This window comes from Acanthopagrus latus, chromosome 21 (assembly GCF_904848185.1).
Source record: "Acanthopagrus latus isolate v.2019 chromosome 21, fAcaLat1.1, whole genome shotgun sequence".
NCBI classification, from domain to species: Eukaryota; Metazoa; Chordata; class Actinopteri; order Spariformes; family Sparidae; genus Acanthopagrus; species Acanthopagrus latus.
In genome coordinates, this window is record NC_051059.1 from 17,693,010 (window position 1) to 17,710,420 (window position 17,411).

Genomic DNA, 17,411 nt, shown 5'->3' on the forward strand with positions numbered 1-17,411 from the left:
GTGTGCCAAAATGGGCGGTCTCGCTCGTTTCCCGCGCGAGGTTAGCGCATTTCCCTCCAAAACTATAGGTGCCTTATAAATGCCTGAGGGACTTTCACTCTGGTCTGAACGGCTCGTCTTTGAGGACACGAATATGGTAAGTAAACTGTTCTGTACAAATCTGCTTTATGTGTACAGTTACCTGCTCAGTACAGGTGTATTCATGTTTGTTTATGAGGTGTACAGATCAGTTATTATCTACAGATCTCAGGTAATAAGCCCAGGTGATGTTCTTTTATATATCAGAGAGATCCACACCGTCATACCTTGCCCAAGCACAGTAAGTTCCACATATGTGTGGGTTAAAAAGGGAGCCAGCCTCCCTCTCATGTTGGTGAGATTTGTTTTTACCTTAAATGTTTCTGAAATAACTCTCAACAGGAAGCTGAAGACATCCCATTTAACTGTTAAGTGTTGACATAAATTCGGCTCAAACATAATCCTTCCATTACATCCAGTTAACCCTGCTATGGACATTATGTTTTGCTTGGTGCACCAAACTCCATTGTGATTTTGGCCGTTTTTTCTCTGCCCTGTTTATAACATGAACAGTGCACAGTTAATTAAATGTAGGTCACGTTCTCAAAACAAGTCAGTAGTTTTGGTAAAATCGGCAAAAAGTCTGGTTAGCTAACGTTTGCTGGTCAGTTGAAGTGAGTGGTTATGGTATGCTAGCTAGCTAGCTGACTTTAAAGTTGTTGGAGATGCACTGCAGGGTTTGGTAAACATGTTAGCAGCGGCTCAGCTGCCTTTATGAAGGGGTAAGGACACATGAACCGGGTACTGACACTAGAACGATCTTATAAAGCTGTCTGAGTCATTTAATCGTCGTGATTTTACAGACAGGTTTGCATGTTAGCTAACGTGCGTGTCTGTTGGAGAGTGTTAGCATGACGCCATTATCGAGCTGTGTAATGTTAACTTGTTAATACTAGCATTGTTACAGCCAAATATCTGAGTACAGCACAGTAAGCTAACATACTCCATGTGTTGTGTTTTATAATGTCTCAGTATGTTAGTATGTCAGCATCCAGAAGGTCATTATGAGCAGCTAAAGTAGTTCATACACACAATATGCAGCCTCATTGTAGCCTGCACAGAATGTATTCTGTGTATTTGTCTCGTTTCTGGTTTAATGTGTTATTTATGTCACTGCACTGAGTTCTCAGGCCTTAATACATTTGGTTTACTTTTGGTTTACCTTTGGAAAAACACATTTATTAAATCAGATTATAGCAGATTGCACAGTGTAAAATGATGTGAGACTCCTGAGGTGATGTCATGCACATGGTTACAGACTGCTATATCATTCTTTATTATAAAATGATAATCCTGCAAGAAATCCCCTTTTTGCCTGATGTGTCCATACTCTGATTACATCTTCTTTTTTCCTGATACAATCAGAATACACACACACACACACACACACACACACACACACACACACACACACGTATGTAGTCATCATGTTATACTAAATTACTTCTTCCTCTCTCCAGGTGAACAGTGGGACTAGTCTTCAGCTTCAAGTGGAACAGCTCTGACATGTATGGTTATCAGACCTGGAGAGGAGAGACACCTGGTCCAACAAGGTCAGTGCAGTGTAGGTCGAAAAATTAAAGGTAGAAAGTGTGAGATTTGTCAGTTGTGGTTTATTAATACTCTAGGATCAGTAAATGGTTCTAGAGAATAGTTTTGGCAACTGCCCTTGTTTCAGTTCAACATGTTAAATGGGTTTTATTTACTGAGAGGAAATATAAACAGTACGTCTTAAACGCCTGCATTTATTTGATCTAATTTATCTATAATATAAATTATATAATCATATTTTATTTAACATGTATATCTTCACTGTTTAGCCACAACATTAAAACAACTGAATAGTGAAATGAGCATTGATCATTTTGTTGCAATCAAATGTTCTACTGGGAAACTTTGAGTTCTGTCATTTCTGTGGAGCCTCTTTGACAAACACCACCCACCCAAACACTGTTGCAGACCAACTGCACCCCCTCATGGCAAAGATCCCAAGGTGTCAATCTGGCCTCCTCATTCTCCAGATCCCAATCCAGTTGAGCATCTATGGGATGCGTCAGAACCAACTCCCATCCATGTTGGGGCCCCCATGGATTGTTCTTGGCTCAGACTGCATCCAGTGGAAGCTCAGTTGGATTGAGATCTGTGCAATCTGGAGGCCAGGTTGACACCTTGAACTCTTTCCCACATTCCTCGGGTCGTTCCTGAGCAGTTTTTGCAGCGTTGCAGGCGCATTGTCCTGCTTGTGGGGGGGGCACTGCCATCAAGGAGTGCTGCTGCCATGAGGGGGTGTACTCGGTCTGCAGCTGTGTTTGGGTGACTGGTGTTTGTCAAAGAGACATCCACATGAATGCTAGGACTCATGGCTTCACAGCTGAACATGCCATTGGAACACAATGATCCATGTTATTTATTTCACCTGTCACTGGTTCTAATGTTGATGCTCTCGGTGTATACACATGTTAAATGCTTTTAACAGATACACTCAAAACCTCCTAAAAAACACTGAAAATCTTCACACTGACATACAAAATAAATACACATAAAAAGCTCCACAAAACCTCACAAATACACAAAAACTTCAACAATGATACAAATACATCATGTTTGATCAGCAAATATTTGATATTGATAATACAAATCTGGAAATAATAATAATAACAATAATAATAACTATATGATTATAATATAGTTAAAAAATCAATTTATGCAAAATATGAAAAGTATTTAACATGTATATCTTCACTGTTCAGGAGAAACATTAAAACAACTGACAAGTGAAGTGAGCATTGATCATCTTGTTAGAATCAAATGTTCTGCTGGGAAACTTTGAGTTCTGTCATTTCTGTGGAGCCTCTTTGACAAACATCACCCACCCAAACACCGTTCAGACCAACTACACCCCATCATGGCAAAGATCCCAAGGTGTCAAACTGGTCTCCTCATTCTCCAGATCCCAATCCAGTTGAGCATCCATGGGATGCGCCAGAACCAACTCCCATCCATGTTGGGGCCCCCATGGATTGTTCTTGGCTCTGACTGCATCCAGTGGAAGCTCAGTTGGATTGAGATCTGGGGAATCTAGAGGCCTGGTTGACACCTTGAGCTCTTTCCCATATTCCTCGGGTCGTTCCTGAGCAGTTTTTGCAGTGTTTGCAGGCGCATTGTCCTGCTGGGGGGGGCACTGCCATCAAGGAGTGCTGCTGCCATGAGGGGGTGTACTCGGTCTGCAGCTGTGTTTGGGTGACTGGCATTTGTCAAAGAGACATCCACATGAGTGCTAGGACTCATGGTTTCACAGCCGAACATGGCATTGGAACACGATGATCCATGTTATTTATATTACCTGTCACTGGTTCTAATGTTGAAGCTCTCAGTGTATACACAGATACACTCAAAACCTCCCAAAAAGACTAAAAATCTTCATAATGACACTAAAAACTACCATAAATACTCACAAAACCTCCACAATAACACACAAAACCTCCACAATGACACAAAAACCCTCCACAATAACACACAAAACCTCCACAATGACACAAAAACCTCCACAATGACACAAAAACCCTCTACAATAACACACAAAACCTCCACAATAACACAAAAACCCTCCACAATAACACACAAAACCTCCACAATGACACAAAAACCTCCACAATAACACAAAAACCCTCCACAATAACACACAAAACCTCCACAATAACACAAAAACCCTCCACAATAACACACAAAACCTCCACAATAACACAAAAACCCTCCACAAAAACACACAAAACCTCCACAATGACACAAAAACCCCCACAATAACACACAAAACCTCCACAATGACACAAAAACCCTCCACAATAACACACAAAACCTCCACAATGACACAAAAACCCTCCACAATGACACAAAAACCCTCCACAATAACACACAAAACTTCCACAATAACACACAAAACCTCCACAATGACTCAAAAAACCTCCACAAATGCACAGACAACCTCCACAATGATTCAAAAAACCCTACAATGACACAAAAAACCTCCACAAATACACCCAAAACCTCCATAATGACACACTTACTCTCTATAACCTCCACAAATTCACAAAAAAACCTCCACAAATAGACACAAAAACCTGCACAAAGAGACGTGAAACTACCACTGCTCTTCTTTCTCATCTTGCAGGTGATGGACGGTTGAAAGGACAAATCAACAAGACGAACAAGACGAGCCAAACAATGGAGATGAGCAGCCACAGGAGCCTGAAAGGAAAGTGTGAGTATCTTTCACCTGTACTTTACAAGGGGGATCAAACATGGCTGATATATCTGCAGAGTGCTGATGGTCACTGTTGGTTTCTCCAGAACAAGAGCAGCCAGGAGCTGAAAGTGTGGGCAGAGGAACAGGCTGCTGAGGACCAGTTGGACAGAGGTTTCCTGAACTGAATCCTGATTTCCTGTCATCAAGTTTTGTGGACCGACATGTTGTCTGGTTGGTGCTCAGCCCAGGACAGGAAGGCTTTGCAGTGGGTGATCCATCCATCCACAGAGCATCAGTGACAGTGAAGAGGTAAGGTGTGTGCTCAGAGCTCAAAGAATTCTGAAAAAGACTAAAATAACCAGAAGTAGAAGCTGACATAGCTTCTGTCCTAAGGCTGTGAGACAAAATAGACTGCTTTGGTTTCTGTTCATCTGTGATGAAGCATTGAATGAGTCACAACTTACTTTACAAGCCTGGTGTTGTCAAATGTTTTCTATCAGATCAGTAGGAAATGTTGTGCTGCTCGCAAACAGACTCATACTCTGGGCTGTATAGACTTCAAACACAAGAGCGCCACTGACCATCAGAGGCTGCCATGTTCAATTCCAGCCTAAATGTCTGGAGGAGAGCAAATAGTAACAGTTTTCTTAACTTGCTGTTGTTCCTTCATTGTTCCCAATCCACATCAGTGGACATTCAGAATCAACAACATGGTCACAAAGCTTTTATAATGAAGTTTGACTTAACAGTTTACTGATAATCACACTTAACTTACAACTATTCACTCATGTTTACAAATTAGAAGCCAAGATATTGAATAGTTGTCATCAAATCCTAGTTTGATGGCAGGATATTGCTGTGTTCAGTCAGTGAATGCTGGAGGGACAGCGTAACATCATGCCTCTGTGTTTTCACCTTGTTCATACACAACTCGAACAGGAGACAAAACAGTAACCCTGCACTTTGTTTTCAGTCTCCGCGCTGGTTGTAAACATCAACATATAGCTGAAAAGAAATTCAAACAAATGGATCAATGTATCATGTTTTGAGGAATATAAGACATTAATATCCTTTCATACTGTTCACTGAGGAACTGGTTGCCTGCAATATTCTGCTCCCTTTGACGTGTTTGCGTAAACATGAGAAGCGTCACTGTGATGTCTCAGGATGCTGTGTGAGCTTTGACTGTCTGAAGTGGTCCAGTATTGAGACAGACAATAAAGCATGAACCCAGATGATGATACTGAGACTTTACTGTGTTAAACAGACTTCATACAAGTGTCCGTGCATACAAGCATCCTGAGGTTGGTCGTGTCCTCCTGTCTGCCTAAAAAACCTTTATGTCGACATGATGATGGACTTTGGACCAAGAGGTTCAATGATAAAGTCCTTCACAGAGTAGTGATCCAATAATTCTATGTGGCTTTTTGGTTTACAAGATCTTTATGATAGTTAAAGCTGTGTGACCTCAAAGTGATAATGGATGTAAAGCAAAACAATAGAAACATTTTCCTGATGTTACATCACACAATTTCTGATCATTCAACTTGAATTTGTTTCACTATTTCAGATAGTTTGATGTCGTGCAAAGCTCAGAGACTGTGTATATTTGTCTAACAACTAAACTAAATGTCTGCTATGAAGAAACTGTTTTATATAAGAATCTCAAACTGGACAATTCTTGAGTTTCTGAAACTTTACAGTCGATAACTTTGCAAGTACCATCCACATTAGCTCAGCTTCCTCTTTCACCTCCAAAGTGGACTATTTTAACACCCTGTGTTGTCTGAGTTTTCACACCTTCTTATCCAAAACTGATTTCTGATTACTTTATCTTCTTCTTTTTCTTCTCCTTCCTCTTTTTCTGAGACCCTTCAGACAGCTCAGCTTAAGAGCAGTTGACTGGATCAACAGAGCCAGGTCACTGTGGAGACATGGAGGCTGTTAGTGGACTGTTGCTGATGCTGCTCGGAGTCTCTCATGGTGAGATGCTGAGCTTTTTAATCCGACACATTTTATGTAGCTGTGGGACCAAAAGTATTACAATATAAATGTTGCTCTTCAATTGGCTGACGTAGATCTTTGCTACTGACAAAAAACCTGAAAGCTTTTTAAGGTGCAGTCGTTCTCATTGGTGAGCCATGAGGCAAGTCCAGGTGTGCTGTGGGATTTTGTTAAAGCTAAACATTATTTTTGCAACATACAATCCCTGGCTAAATCATTTCAGTATGCCCTCAGCTACATCTGTGCCAAATTTGGTGCTTGTAGATGAATTGGCGCAAACAATGGGGTGTAAGGCCCATACTACAGTCAAAGCTGCTTTTGAGGACAGCGGCCATAATGGATTTTGGAGGATTAAGGGGTCCAGATGCACTGGGTCATAAATATTAACATTCCTGTGTGTTTCCCATGATCAATTAAGCTGAAAATGAAGTTTGTATTTGTTACTCATGTGGTTCAAAAGTTATAGCCAGAACCCTTGAGGCAGCAGCCATATTGGATGTGGCGGCCATCTTGGCCCCAAGGGTCACTCGCTCCGGCTTCCTAGCTAAATTATTTCAGTATAACCTGAGCCACATCTGTGCCAAATTTGGCGCTTTTAGATGAATTTATGCGAAATGACCTATTTATGTGCTTAAGGCCCCCAACTATGGTGGATTAAAATGTAACCGAGATGAATACCTTGTAATAAACATAAACTGATATTTAATCTAAAATATGTCCCGAACGTTAAAAAACACGATCCTTTCATTAACACTTAAGTAGTTTTTGTAGGGTGCAACTTATAATTCTCCACAAAAATATTAAGACAACAATATGGAATATTTGTCCCTTTCCTTAATTATTAATATAAAGTTTTAATAAGCTGTATCAATATATTCACAGTTTTTTTAGGTTGTTTTTATCTGAACCATTTATTCTATTTTTCTGTATTACATACATTTTATCTATTTACAGTTTATTATTATTGTTACAATCATTTGACATGCACGATTTCATTTTACTTTGTCTTTAATGTTATTGCTTGTATTTATCTGATTATTCTTAATGTTTTATCCTTCTAATTTTATTGCAAGTGGTATAATATGATAATGGCGCACAACTGTCTAAACCCATTTTTGTTTCTTTAATATCCTGTTTTTTCAATGACATGTAAAGCATTTTGAAATACATTTTGATTTGTTTGAAAAGTGCTCTTTATATAAAGTTTGACTATTGATTAAGTGAAAAAAACATGAGGATCCCGCAAAACCCAAACCTCATCAAACATCATCATTGTTAAAGCTGTTTTTTCTGTTTGAAGGGATATTGACTTCCCATAATTGAGATTAAGTTTCAAAATATTTGTCAGATCCCTCAACCATCAGTTTGTACTCATGATTGATATATTTATCAAGTTCTCAATGGCAGAGAGTGGCTGTGACTCAGGGGTAGTGCCAGTGCCTTGTTATTTGAGGTCCTTGGTTCAATTCCCAAGGTCTGCATGTGAAAGTGCCCTTGGGCAAGATACTGAACCCCAAACTGCTCCTGAAGTGCTGGTTGGCATCTTGCTTGGCCGCAACTGCCATCAATGTATGTGTGAATAACTTTAAGCCACTTTGGACAAAAACATCAGATGAAGGCAAAGCTCTCACTGAAAAAGTTGTCCCTTGTGTTAATTTGGAATATCAATTTGGGTTTTTTGTTTTTACCCTTATTTTCAGACTTTCTTCTACTTCTTATTGGCATGCAGCAGGTTTGTTCACCTGGAAAATGTGAGAACAACTCCCACGCTGTCTGGTATCAACTGGAATGCTGCCCATAAATAGCCCTGCATAATGTGCCAGCTCCTCTGGATGAATAGGAGATGGAGCTGATACTTGTCCTCCTCTTGGTTGTAACAGCTGGTGAGTTCCCATTAAATGCACTATGAGTGAATCTAAGATCCCAGAGAGAGAAAGTCAAGTATATATTCACTTGGTTCTGTCTCTCACTGTGTTTTAAAGTGTCTGGGTGTGGTGTACCCAGCTACCAGCCCAACACCAGCCGCGTGGTGAACGGTGAAGAAGCCCGTCCTTACAGCTGGCCATGGCAGATTTCTCTGGAGTCTTTCTTCCCCACCTGTGGGGGAACATTGATAGCTCCAAACTGGGTCTTGACTGCTGCACACTGCATCACGTGAGGCAAAATGTATTGGTTGCATTTATAGCTTGGAGAAACAGATGTTTTAAAATCAGTGGCATATGGGGTTCCTTCATGTATCTGTTTTTTTTTTTTTTCTTGCAACGGTTACCTTAAATGTCAGTTAGGGAAAGAGTGATCCAGAGTGCAGGTTCCCACACGACTGCATGAAAACCTTGCGTAATTAACAGAACTTTTTCCCCCAATCCAGATTCCACACGTACAGGGTGGTTCTCGCTGAGCATGACATGAACAAAGAGGAAGGACCTGAACAATTAATTATGGTCTCAAAAATGTTCATTCATCCTAAATGGAATGACAACTGTGTGTCTTGTGGGTAGGTTACCATCCCATTAAGGTCTGTGCTGTATTATTCAGGAACACAATAATTGTGTCCTCAAAAACAGTCACTATATACCCCAATAAAAACAGCAAGTGATTAAATAGAAGGCGTGTGAGTGTAAATAAATATGTCTTCTGTGATCAATAGATTTGTTTTTATCCTGTTATGTAGGAATGACATTGCCCTGCTCAAGCTGGAGAAAAGTGCTGTTATCAATGACAAAGTCCAGCTGGCTTGCTTGCCACAGCACGGTGCAACACTCGCCCACAACCAGCCGTGCTATGTCACAGGCTGGGGTCGTCTCTACTGTAAGACCTGCCGCCAAGTCCGCTGCCACCATGTGGCCATTTGCTGGGGGAAGCCTCGATCATTACGAGAAATCTTACTGATTATTTCCCCTAGATTTAATCATTGAGACTTGAAATGCAAATGCAAACCAAAATTAATGTTGTTTGTTTCTTTTCTCCACTTAAACGCATTTTTTTCCCACTTAAGCTTTTGTATTTTAAATGTCACTTTTTTCATTAACATTTCATTAACATTTTCGAATTACGATTTTACATTAGCTTTTTCTTTTAAAGTTTAATTAAGGCCTGGTTTTCCTGATGGGGCTACAAAATTATAAACCTTTAATTGCACCTCTTTCAATTTTCAGCTCTATCTGAACATTTTTTAACTGAATTCATTAACATAGCCACAAACATAGCTAAACAATCAGGAGGCTTGTGGTCAGGGTCCGAAATTAACACCCGCCAAGCGGGTTGTCCACCATACTGGCGGGTAAATGTTTGTACCACAATAGTACGTAAAAGAGTCTACTGCGTTTTGGGACGCACGCACACACACACACACACAAAACTGTGTGAAGACCCGCCTGCACTCTGCTCTGACCCTGAATTTCCACTGGATACTGGCTGCTGCATTACAGTTCCGATCCGGGTTTACTCCGCCTTCCGGTAATCCCCGGTTTCATTTTGAGTCCGCCACGGTGCAGTACGGACAGCTGGCGTTGCAAGGCCTGCGATAATCACATGATCAATTGCGAGAGCAGTTATAGGTCTGTGTTATAAAAACAACAGCATTATGTTTTCCCGACCGAAGTAGTAGAAGAGCTTGTGTTTGTCTCTTTTTTGAGACTTGCATGCGGATGTCAACACTGAGTGTTTTATTTTGAAAAGCAACCAGATGGTATATTGTTATTTCCGTGCTAGACTTCCTGTCTGCTCGGTGCTAAATTCAGCTGAATTGCTGCGTCGTGCTCTGGTCAGATATAGAAGTCCTTAGTGAAAACTTTGCTTCTCTGAAATTAATGTCACTGTCATATGTTACCTGTTCAGAAGCTCATGCTTAATGTATGTTTGTTTTAAAATGAAAATGGAAATTCAATAATCAGTGACCACTTTTTACAATTATTTTTTTGCTGAGAACATTCACTGATTTTCTGCTGTGTATAAAGTAATGTTACATACAGAATATTAGAGAAGTAACAGCTATATTGAAAAACATAATTGTAAGTTAATTTTTAATTACATAACTTTTGCAGTTTGGATGAAAAGAAAGGACTCACTGGGGGCTCAACATATAGAAATGAAAAGCAGGCCAAAGAGTTCACGCACCACTTTGCAGAGGTGGAGAGGAAATAATAAATGAATAATAAATAAAAATAATTACGCTTCAATTTTGTTCTGCCCTCTTCTTTAAGTTTGTAGTCAACATTATACTTTATATGTAACACAAAAAGGCAACGTATTATTTTGGCCAGTAAAAAATATGCTTGGCCGGTGGATTTTTTCATCTACCAGTCCACTTGGCTGGTGAGTGAAAAAGTTAATTTCGGACTCTGCTTGTGGTTACTTTAAATCATTAACCCATGGCACTCTCACCACTGAGTACACGGCTGTGTAAATAATAATATATAAAGTATAAAGTATTTTTCAATTATGTTATTTTCTCTATAGCTGGTGGTCCTCAGGCAACTACACTACAGCAGGCCCTACTTCCTGTGGTGGATCATAGTGTCTGTATTCAAAGTGACTGGTGGGGCAGCTCAGTAAAGACAACCATGGTCTGTGCAGGCGGAGAGAAAAAGTCAGCATGCCATGTGAGGAAAAACCACACAGCTCCATTCTTTGCTTGAAGCAAAAAAACATTTTATTTTGCTCTAATGTCTGCCATTATCTTCCAGGGCGACTCCGGAGGCCCTCTGAACTGTAAGGGCACAGATGGTAAGTGGTACGTACAGGGAGTGACTAGTTTTGTGGACGGACGAGGCTGTAACACCCCTCAGAAGCCAACTGTCTTCACCCGTGTGGCCACTTTCATCCCCTGGATCAGTGAGGTGAGGAGAACCACACGAACTGCCATAATCCCTTTACAGGAAAAGTCTAATGTTAAAACGTTTCTGTGTTCCCTTCAGACAATGGCCCAAAACTGAAGAAGTTTCAACGACTCAAGAAGTAACTGAACAATAAACTGTATAATGAAACATTCATTTCATATTTGTCTTGTATCCTATCAAAATATATACAAATTATAACAAACATTTTAATTAGTTTAAACAATGTTTTAAAATGTAACAAAGACAGGAAAAGGACAAACGTAAGTGTTTAACATGGTAAACATTAAAGTATTGATTGGGAAAATGCAAAGGCATAATGACTTTAATATGAACATATCTTTAGGTTAAATTACCTTTATATGGTTTGTGTATCCTCAAAAACAACAGACAACGTAAAACTGTTGATAAATTTGAACATATGATGATTAACTGATTGACCACGTGTAATTTGCATTCTATCACAGGAACTCATTATTTACCATAAATGCTTTCATCCATTCGGTTTGGTTTTTAACCTACAGCGAGCCGTGTCAGTCTTTACAGCAGATCATCATGGTTCTGTAGGTGTCCAGGTGAAGAAGTCGATTCCCTGCAGCTCCTCTGGTAAGTATTGCTGCTCTACAGGGCCGTTGAAGGCTGGGTTGTATTTGTAGCCCTTAGCGTAGCCGAGTTGTTTCATCAGCCGAGTGGGGGCGTTGCGAAGGTGCAGAGGGACAGAAGGCAGGGGGCCTTTGTGGTTCCTCAAACTGGCCTTTACATTAGCATACGCCTTGTAGATGGCCACAGACTTGGGTGCTCGTGCCAGATAGACCGCACACTGAGCCAGGATCACCTTTCGAGCAGTGAGGTGAAGGAAAGGAGGGCAACAGAGGTGAGGATACAGCTGTTGTAAGGCTGACTGAAAGTTAGTTTGTCCAAACCATCACTGATTGGTCGGGTAAGCCTACCTCACACTCAGGCATGCCGATGAAGTGACAGGCTTGGAAGGCGGACACGGCCTGAGGAAGAGCAGAGGGATCTGCCATACCTGGGAAACACATGAGACAAGAGATAGATGTTGATAAAACAACAGAAAGAATCAAAGAGCTAAATATAACAATAAATAAATAAAATGCAATTTATGAGAGTTTAGAAACCAATCACAAAATACTTTGGCATTAAAATAAGCTTCAAAGGCCAGCGGCCACCTTTAGTCTTGAGCTGGGATTTAGTAGTAATTTAGTAATCATTTCACTCACCCACATCCTCGCTGGCAAAGCGGACCAATCTGCGAGCCACATATAGAGGATCCTCTCCGCCCTCCAGCATGCGGCCGAGCCAGTACAGAGACGCATTCTCATCTGAGCCTCTCATCGACTTATGCAATGCTGAGATACAGTTGTAATGCTCTTCACCTTTGAATAACACATACGGATATATCAACGCATGAAGAAAAGTACACAGCATTTTCGGGGGACATCTCATTCGATGGTCTCAAACCATTTTCACACACACACACAGAAAAATTATCAGGAGCCATAATGAATGGAAGAATACTGTCTCTATTAAGGTCATTAGTCAAGTTGAGGGACAGTTTCATCACACTGTCAAGCAGGGAACAGTAAATCTCCATCTCCTGGGACAGCTGATGTGTTATGTAACAGGACAGAGTGGAGGACTAATGAAGTCTAGGATGAAAGACTGTTATCCATGGATACTTGGGGAGCAGCGGCGAGCAGAGAGTGTCAATAATCTCACTAGCTGGCACTACATTATGTAGATAACTGTAGCTAGGGAAAGAGTAAACAAATATTTGTATACATTAGTTAGCTATAGTATTAAGATAAAACCAAATTGTGGTACTTTTCTAAACATTGGTGTGTTGTTCATCCATAAAACTACAGAGTCATTGTTTTAAGGATATTATTTTGTAGGACAATGGGGCTCCACACAAATGTGTGTAATGTAATACCCCCAGTGTTACACACACACACACACACACACACGCACAAACAAACACACAGCACTCCTAAGCAACTGTGAGCATGGCTATAAACACCCCCAGGTTATATGCTTTCATTGTCAAGTTTTTTCCCCCTCTTATCATTCAATGCATGTCATACTCTATGAATGCCTCGTGACAGAGTGTGATAGTGATCACTGTTTCTGGGAAGTAATATGATATGGCTGCTGAGTTATTCAGATCTCATTTTAAGAGAAGATATTGATGGCAGGTGCTCTACTGAGTCTACAGAGAGGATCCAACATTGCGGATTTGTGAATTATGCAGCAATGTGTTAATGTGCAGGAATACTGTTGTGAACTGTCTGCAACTGCCCTAAAACAACCCTAAAACAGACTTCTTTGGTTGAAACCATCTTTGTTCTGGGCAGACTCAAATGCTCACTGAAAGTCATTGTAAAAATGTATTTTGAGAACATCACAGGCTTCCCTGGTGTGAACTGTATCCTGTTGAGACAACAGAGGGTGAAAAAATCAAGTGTCGTCCACTAGGATATCCTTGAGAGGCAATTTTATATGACGGCAAGTGCATATACAAAAATTACATAGTAGAAATGTTATGTACAGTGATGTAGTTACTAAAGACAAACTAGATTGAAAGGTACAATATGTAAGAACTGATTAACTCCCAAATTCATACAAGAAACAACTGCAAACATGACCACTAACTCCTGCTAACTGTAGCTGCTGTTAGCCAGTACACTTACTTAACCGTGCTAAGTACCAATCCAATAAATATTTCAGAATCAGAATCAGGTTTTGAGGTTACTGGTGAATGAAAGGCGCCATGAAGTGCCGCAGGGCACCTCTCAAACGACTGGGCTTCGCAGTAAAAATCATAACATTTGAAGAAATAAGTACATCTGCGCTTACCAGCTTTATCATAGAGAATGTGGGACCTCTGAAGGCCTTCCTTGATGTGCTCCTCCTTCACCAAAATTTCCTGAGATCCATCTAGCTGGTTGGGCCGGGCCAAGCTCACCTGAGCCTGAACAGCCAGCTGCAGACTGTTGAGGCCTGTCCTTGCGTCACCATCACAAAGGAAGGCAATGGTGTCCAGAGCTTTTTGTTCAATGAAAATCTTTGGCCTAGGGAAAACATTAACATGTATCACATATACTGTATCAGTGTCCAAGCTACTAAATATAGTGTTTTTTTAGGTTAAGTAGGTAATACATAAGAAATGATGAATGAGTATTGATAAGATATAATTCGTCACGATTCTTAATAGTAACTTATTTAATTAGTCTGTCAAAAGGTCAGAGCAGCACAAGATACATTTAAGGATGCAAACTCAGACAACTAGGATTACTAGAAATCCAAAATATCTGACATCCTTGCCAGTCTTCTTTATCAACCTCTTCTCAGCTGTCCTTGCTGACAAGCCCTCCGTAGGGTGCCACTGTTTTTGGCTCCTCAGAAAATCCGAGCAGCTCAAATGGTGACAAAATGACAGCTATTTCAAGTATGTACTGAGAGCATCTTCGATATCCCCGGTGCCTGCTAAGACTGCAACAATATTTCATCTGCTCTGCCAACCTGCCAAATAATACCCTTTTCTACAAGTACAGCAAAAAACAAACAAAATACAATATTAGTCTTTGGAAAGGAGGAGGAGACAACTGTTCTTCCCAGTTTAACAAAATATGTATACTTGTAAGTAACTTAGTTTTAATTTTATTTAGCTAATAAATCTGTAACTAGTGCAGTCAAATCCTATAATCATCAACTGTTTGTGTTGCTTCTTGAGAAAGGTGATGATTCAACCTTGTGGTCATTTGGGAGGCTGTAGTTTGTGCTGTTGAAGTATGCTGTGTTATACAGTGAAATGTTTCTGTTATTTGCCCTACCCTGACTGATGGAAATATCTACATGCTTAAGAAGTTTAACGCTATTATATCTGTGTGCATGATAATGTGCATTTCAACACTTAACCTTTTATACATTTATTTTGGAAAAAGGGGTGAGCTAGCTATGATGACGCAGCACCACTGGTGATATCAGAAAAACAACAGTCCAAAAAACATTCATTATTTCTCCTACAAAGTTTATATTTCAACCCGAGTGTCTCATATCACTCTGGGACAATAATCATGTACAGCAAAATGATTCTGGATAATGAAGGAATGGTGACTCATTTTCTCAGGCAAGTTGGTCACGCTATTTAATCCATTCCTCTGAAATGAACCTGTTCCTGAGTAGGGTTAGCTCTGTAGCATAGTTACCATAGTGATTCAGCCCAGATAAAAGTGAGCCAGCTTCAGTGTGTTTTAAACCCCAAGTTAGACGGCTTACCCTTTAATCTCGCTACGTGTTTCAGTGCATCCCAAACAAACATCTGACAAATATTTGATCATATCTCTGTTCATCATCACATACCGTCCGCAGCCAGCAGCTAACAGCTGTCTCGCTGTCTACAGCTCATATGCCAACTCTTTCTGTCAGCATATCAGACCAGACCAGGCCAGGCCAGAGCTGAGGGGATTGCTTTGGCTCCGACAACTACTACCTCCCATCCTGTATATTATCTAACCCACTTAAGCCAGCAACAGAAGAAGAGACCAGGCCTCCCACTCAAACCAGAGGCTTTTGAGATACAGGGTGACACACGGTCGTGATGAGTGACCACATGGGAGCACTTACTCCTGTTCATCTGACTGGTCTTGATCTTTGGAATTCGCTGCATCGCGTTCCAGGACTTTGATCCCCAGTGTGGCCAGAGCCCTGTCCAGGATCGAAGCCATTGCCTCCACTGAGAGCTTCTCCAGAACTAGCACCCTGCATCTGCTCAGCAGGGCAGCGTTCACCTGGAAGGACGGATTTTCTGTGGTTGCTCCGATCAAAGTTACCGTCCCGCACTCCACGTGAGGAAGGAAGGTGTCCTACAGATTTACACACAGATTGGCAGTAGGGAAAGGAGAGAGTAAAGCGAACATGGGAGGAAAAGAAGTTAAGATAATGACCATCTCTGAGAGGACAAGATATCAAGAGTAAGTGTTTGTTTGACTACTGTAATGCTTCTTTGTTTTATATCCCTACCAGCATCATAAGAGAAAGCAACAGATGACAGTGGCATTACTCAGCTGTGTCTTTTCATGCTTTGATTCTTAACAGCTCATTAAGCATGACTGAGCTTCATTGCAAGCTGCCGTAGGGATTTAGAGTCATGTAGCAAAAGCCTAGACAAGTCTAACAGTTTCCTTCCTCAATTCAAATTCAAGAAAAGTAAGTGCTACTCATGATTACTGTTCAAAATGTAAATATAAAAGTGGCTTGTCTGCACAATTTGTTCAGTGTTAAAAGCACATATAAAGTCTAGTTCTTCCTCTACTGTGCCCCATTCAAAAAGAAGCAAACCAAAGAGCTGGTAGGTTTGCAAAGAGATAAACTCGGTGCTTATTCCAAGTGAGCAAAGTCTCGTAAAAGGCTGCTGGACCGACTGGGATAGGAGCTTATTCTTGTAGAGAAACAGTGACAGTGGGGTTTGACAAGGGGAACAGTGTCATAAAACGGGATAATATAAAAAGCCCAGCATGTAATCTCTAAACTTGTCTTCCTTTTTTTAGCTTTGGACAAAACCAGGCTAGCTCTTTTCCCTTGTTTACAGCCTTTATGCTAAGCTACGCTAAAGGATCTCTGGTCTGTAGCTACACATATAACTGACAGACATGAGAGTGGTGTGTATCGTCACACTGGCTTGATAAACTGCATCATCAAATACCAGTTTTGTCAGTCGGCCTCAGTAATTATCTTAAACCCTGTCTGGATATTGGAGTTGAAGCTTACAGCACACACACTGATCACAGAATCTTTCTGACTAACTCCACCTGTTGGGATTTGTTGAAGCGATGAATTTCATCAATGAACAGGATGGTCTTCCTCTTGCACAGTCGGAGCTCATTCTGCGCCTGCTTGATCACCTCCCTGACGTCACTGGTGGACGCACTGGTGGCAGACAAAGTGACAAAACGAGTCGTTCCCTTCTTTTTACTGCCGCTGGAAATTATGTGAGCTAGTGTGGTCTGAAAGACAACATGGAAAACATTCTTTACTCAACAAGGTTGGTTTATGTTAACAATTACTACCACCTGCAGAATATGGCGTGCTAAATCTCCAGTTTTTGATCCGTTCATTTAATTTTCAGTCATATAAGGCATCTTTGTTTGAGAGCATCGTAAATCTAATCTTTACTGTAAAGCCTTGTAACAAGCTCCTAATATAAACCTGAATGCTGAAAGACAACTGAC

At 40.7% G+C, this 17,411-nt stretch overlaps 3 protein-coding genes across 6 annotated transcripts in view; 2 read left to right on the forward strand and 1 right to left on the reverse strand.

Annotated features, from left to right (window-relative positions):
- Positions 1-11,316, forward strand: LOC119010886 (chymotrypsin-like elastase family member 3B). 2 transcript variants are annotated; one of them, XM_037083458.1, is made up of 12 exons: positions 1-136; positions 1,539-1,631; positions 4,247-4,336; positions 4,426-4,630; positions 6,200-6,304; positions 8,055-8,208; positions 8,308-8,479; positions 8,694-8,819; positions 8,997-9,133; positions 10,784-10,926; positions 11,011-11,163; positions 11,242-11,316. In XM_037083458.1, the coding sequence occupies exons 6-12, from the start codon at positions 8,169-8,171 to the stop codon at positions 11,257-11,259; spliced, it is 789 nt and encodes a 262-aa protein (XP_036939353.1). In that variant the 5' UTR covers positions 1-136; positions 1,539-1,631; positions 4,247-4,336; positions 4,426-4,630; positions 6,200-6,304; positions 8,055-8,168; the 3' UTR covers positions 11,260-11,316. The 2 variants fall into 2 exon arrangements, with proteins under 2 accessions (XP_036939353.1, XP_036939352.1); XM_037083457.1 differs by having other exon boundaries at positions 13-136; positions 11,011-11,316.
- wrnip1 (WRN helicase interacting protein 1) overlaps positions 10,947-17,411 on the reverse strand; it is an 8,352-nt gene continuing 1,887 nt past the window's right edge. Inside the window, exons 2-8 of one of the 2 annotated variants that reach the window (XR_005072076.1) lie at positions 16,992-17,186; positions 15,808-16,046; positions 14,038-14,252; positions 12,402-12,557; positions 12,111-12,190; positions 11,643-11,995; positions 10,947-11,194 (exon numbers count right to left, since the gene is read on the reverse strand). Coding sequence is in view for 1 of the 2 variants with exons in the window: in XM_037083456.1 (XP_036939351.1) it covers positions 11,714-11,995; positions 12,111-12,190; positions 12,402-12,557; positions 14,038-14,252; positions 15,808-16,046; positions 16,992-17,186 (1,167 nt within the window). In the remaining variant the exon portion in view is untranslated. Of the gene's footprint in view, positions 11,195-11,467; positions 11,996-12,110; positions 12,191-12,401; positions 12,558-14,037; positions 14,253-15,807; positions 16,047-16,991; positions 17,187-17,411 lie in introns of those variants that run through there. The other variant, XM_037083456.1, reaches the window with a different exon arrangement.
- Positions 16,015-17,411, forward strand: part of mylk4a (myosin light chain kinase family, member 4a) — a 26,894-nt gene continuing 25,497 nt past the window's right edge. Inside the window, exon 1 of one of the 2 annotated variants that reach the window (XM_037083454.1) lies at positions 16,015-16,154. The gene's annotated coding sequence lies outside the window, so the exon portion shown is untranslated. Of the gene's footprint in view, positions 16,155-17,104; positions 17,225-17,411 lie in introns of those variants that run through there. The other variant, XM_037083455.1, reaches the window with a different exon arrangement.

Coding starts and splice junctions, on each gene's coding strand:
- LOC119010886 (XM_037083457.1), top strand. CDS start 8,169: ATGGAGCTGATACTTGTCCTCCTCTTGGTTGTAACAGCTG. Junction 8,480..8,693: donor ACTGCTGCACACTGCATCAC/GTGAGGCAAAAT, acceptor CCCCCAATCCAG/ATTCCACACGTACAGGGTGG. Junction 10,927..11,010: donor AGAAAAAGTCAGCATGCCAT/GTGAGGAAAAAC, acceptor ATTATCTTCCAG/GGCGACTCCGGAGGCCCTCT.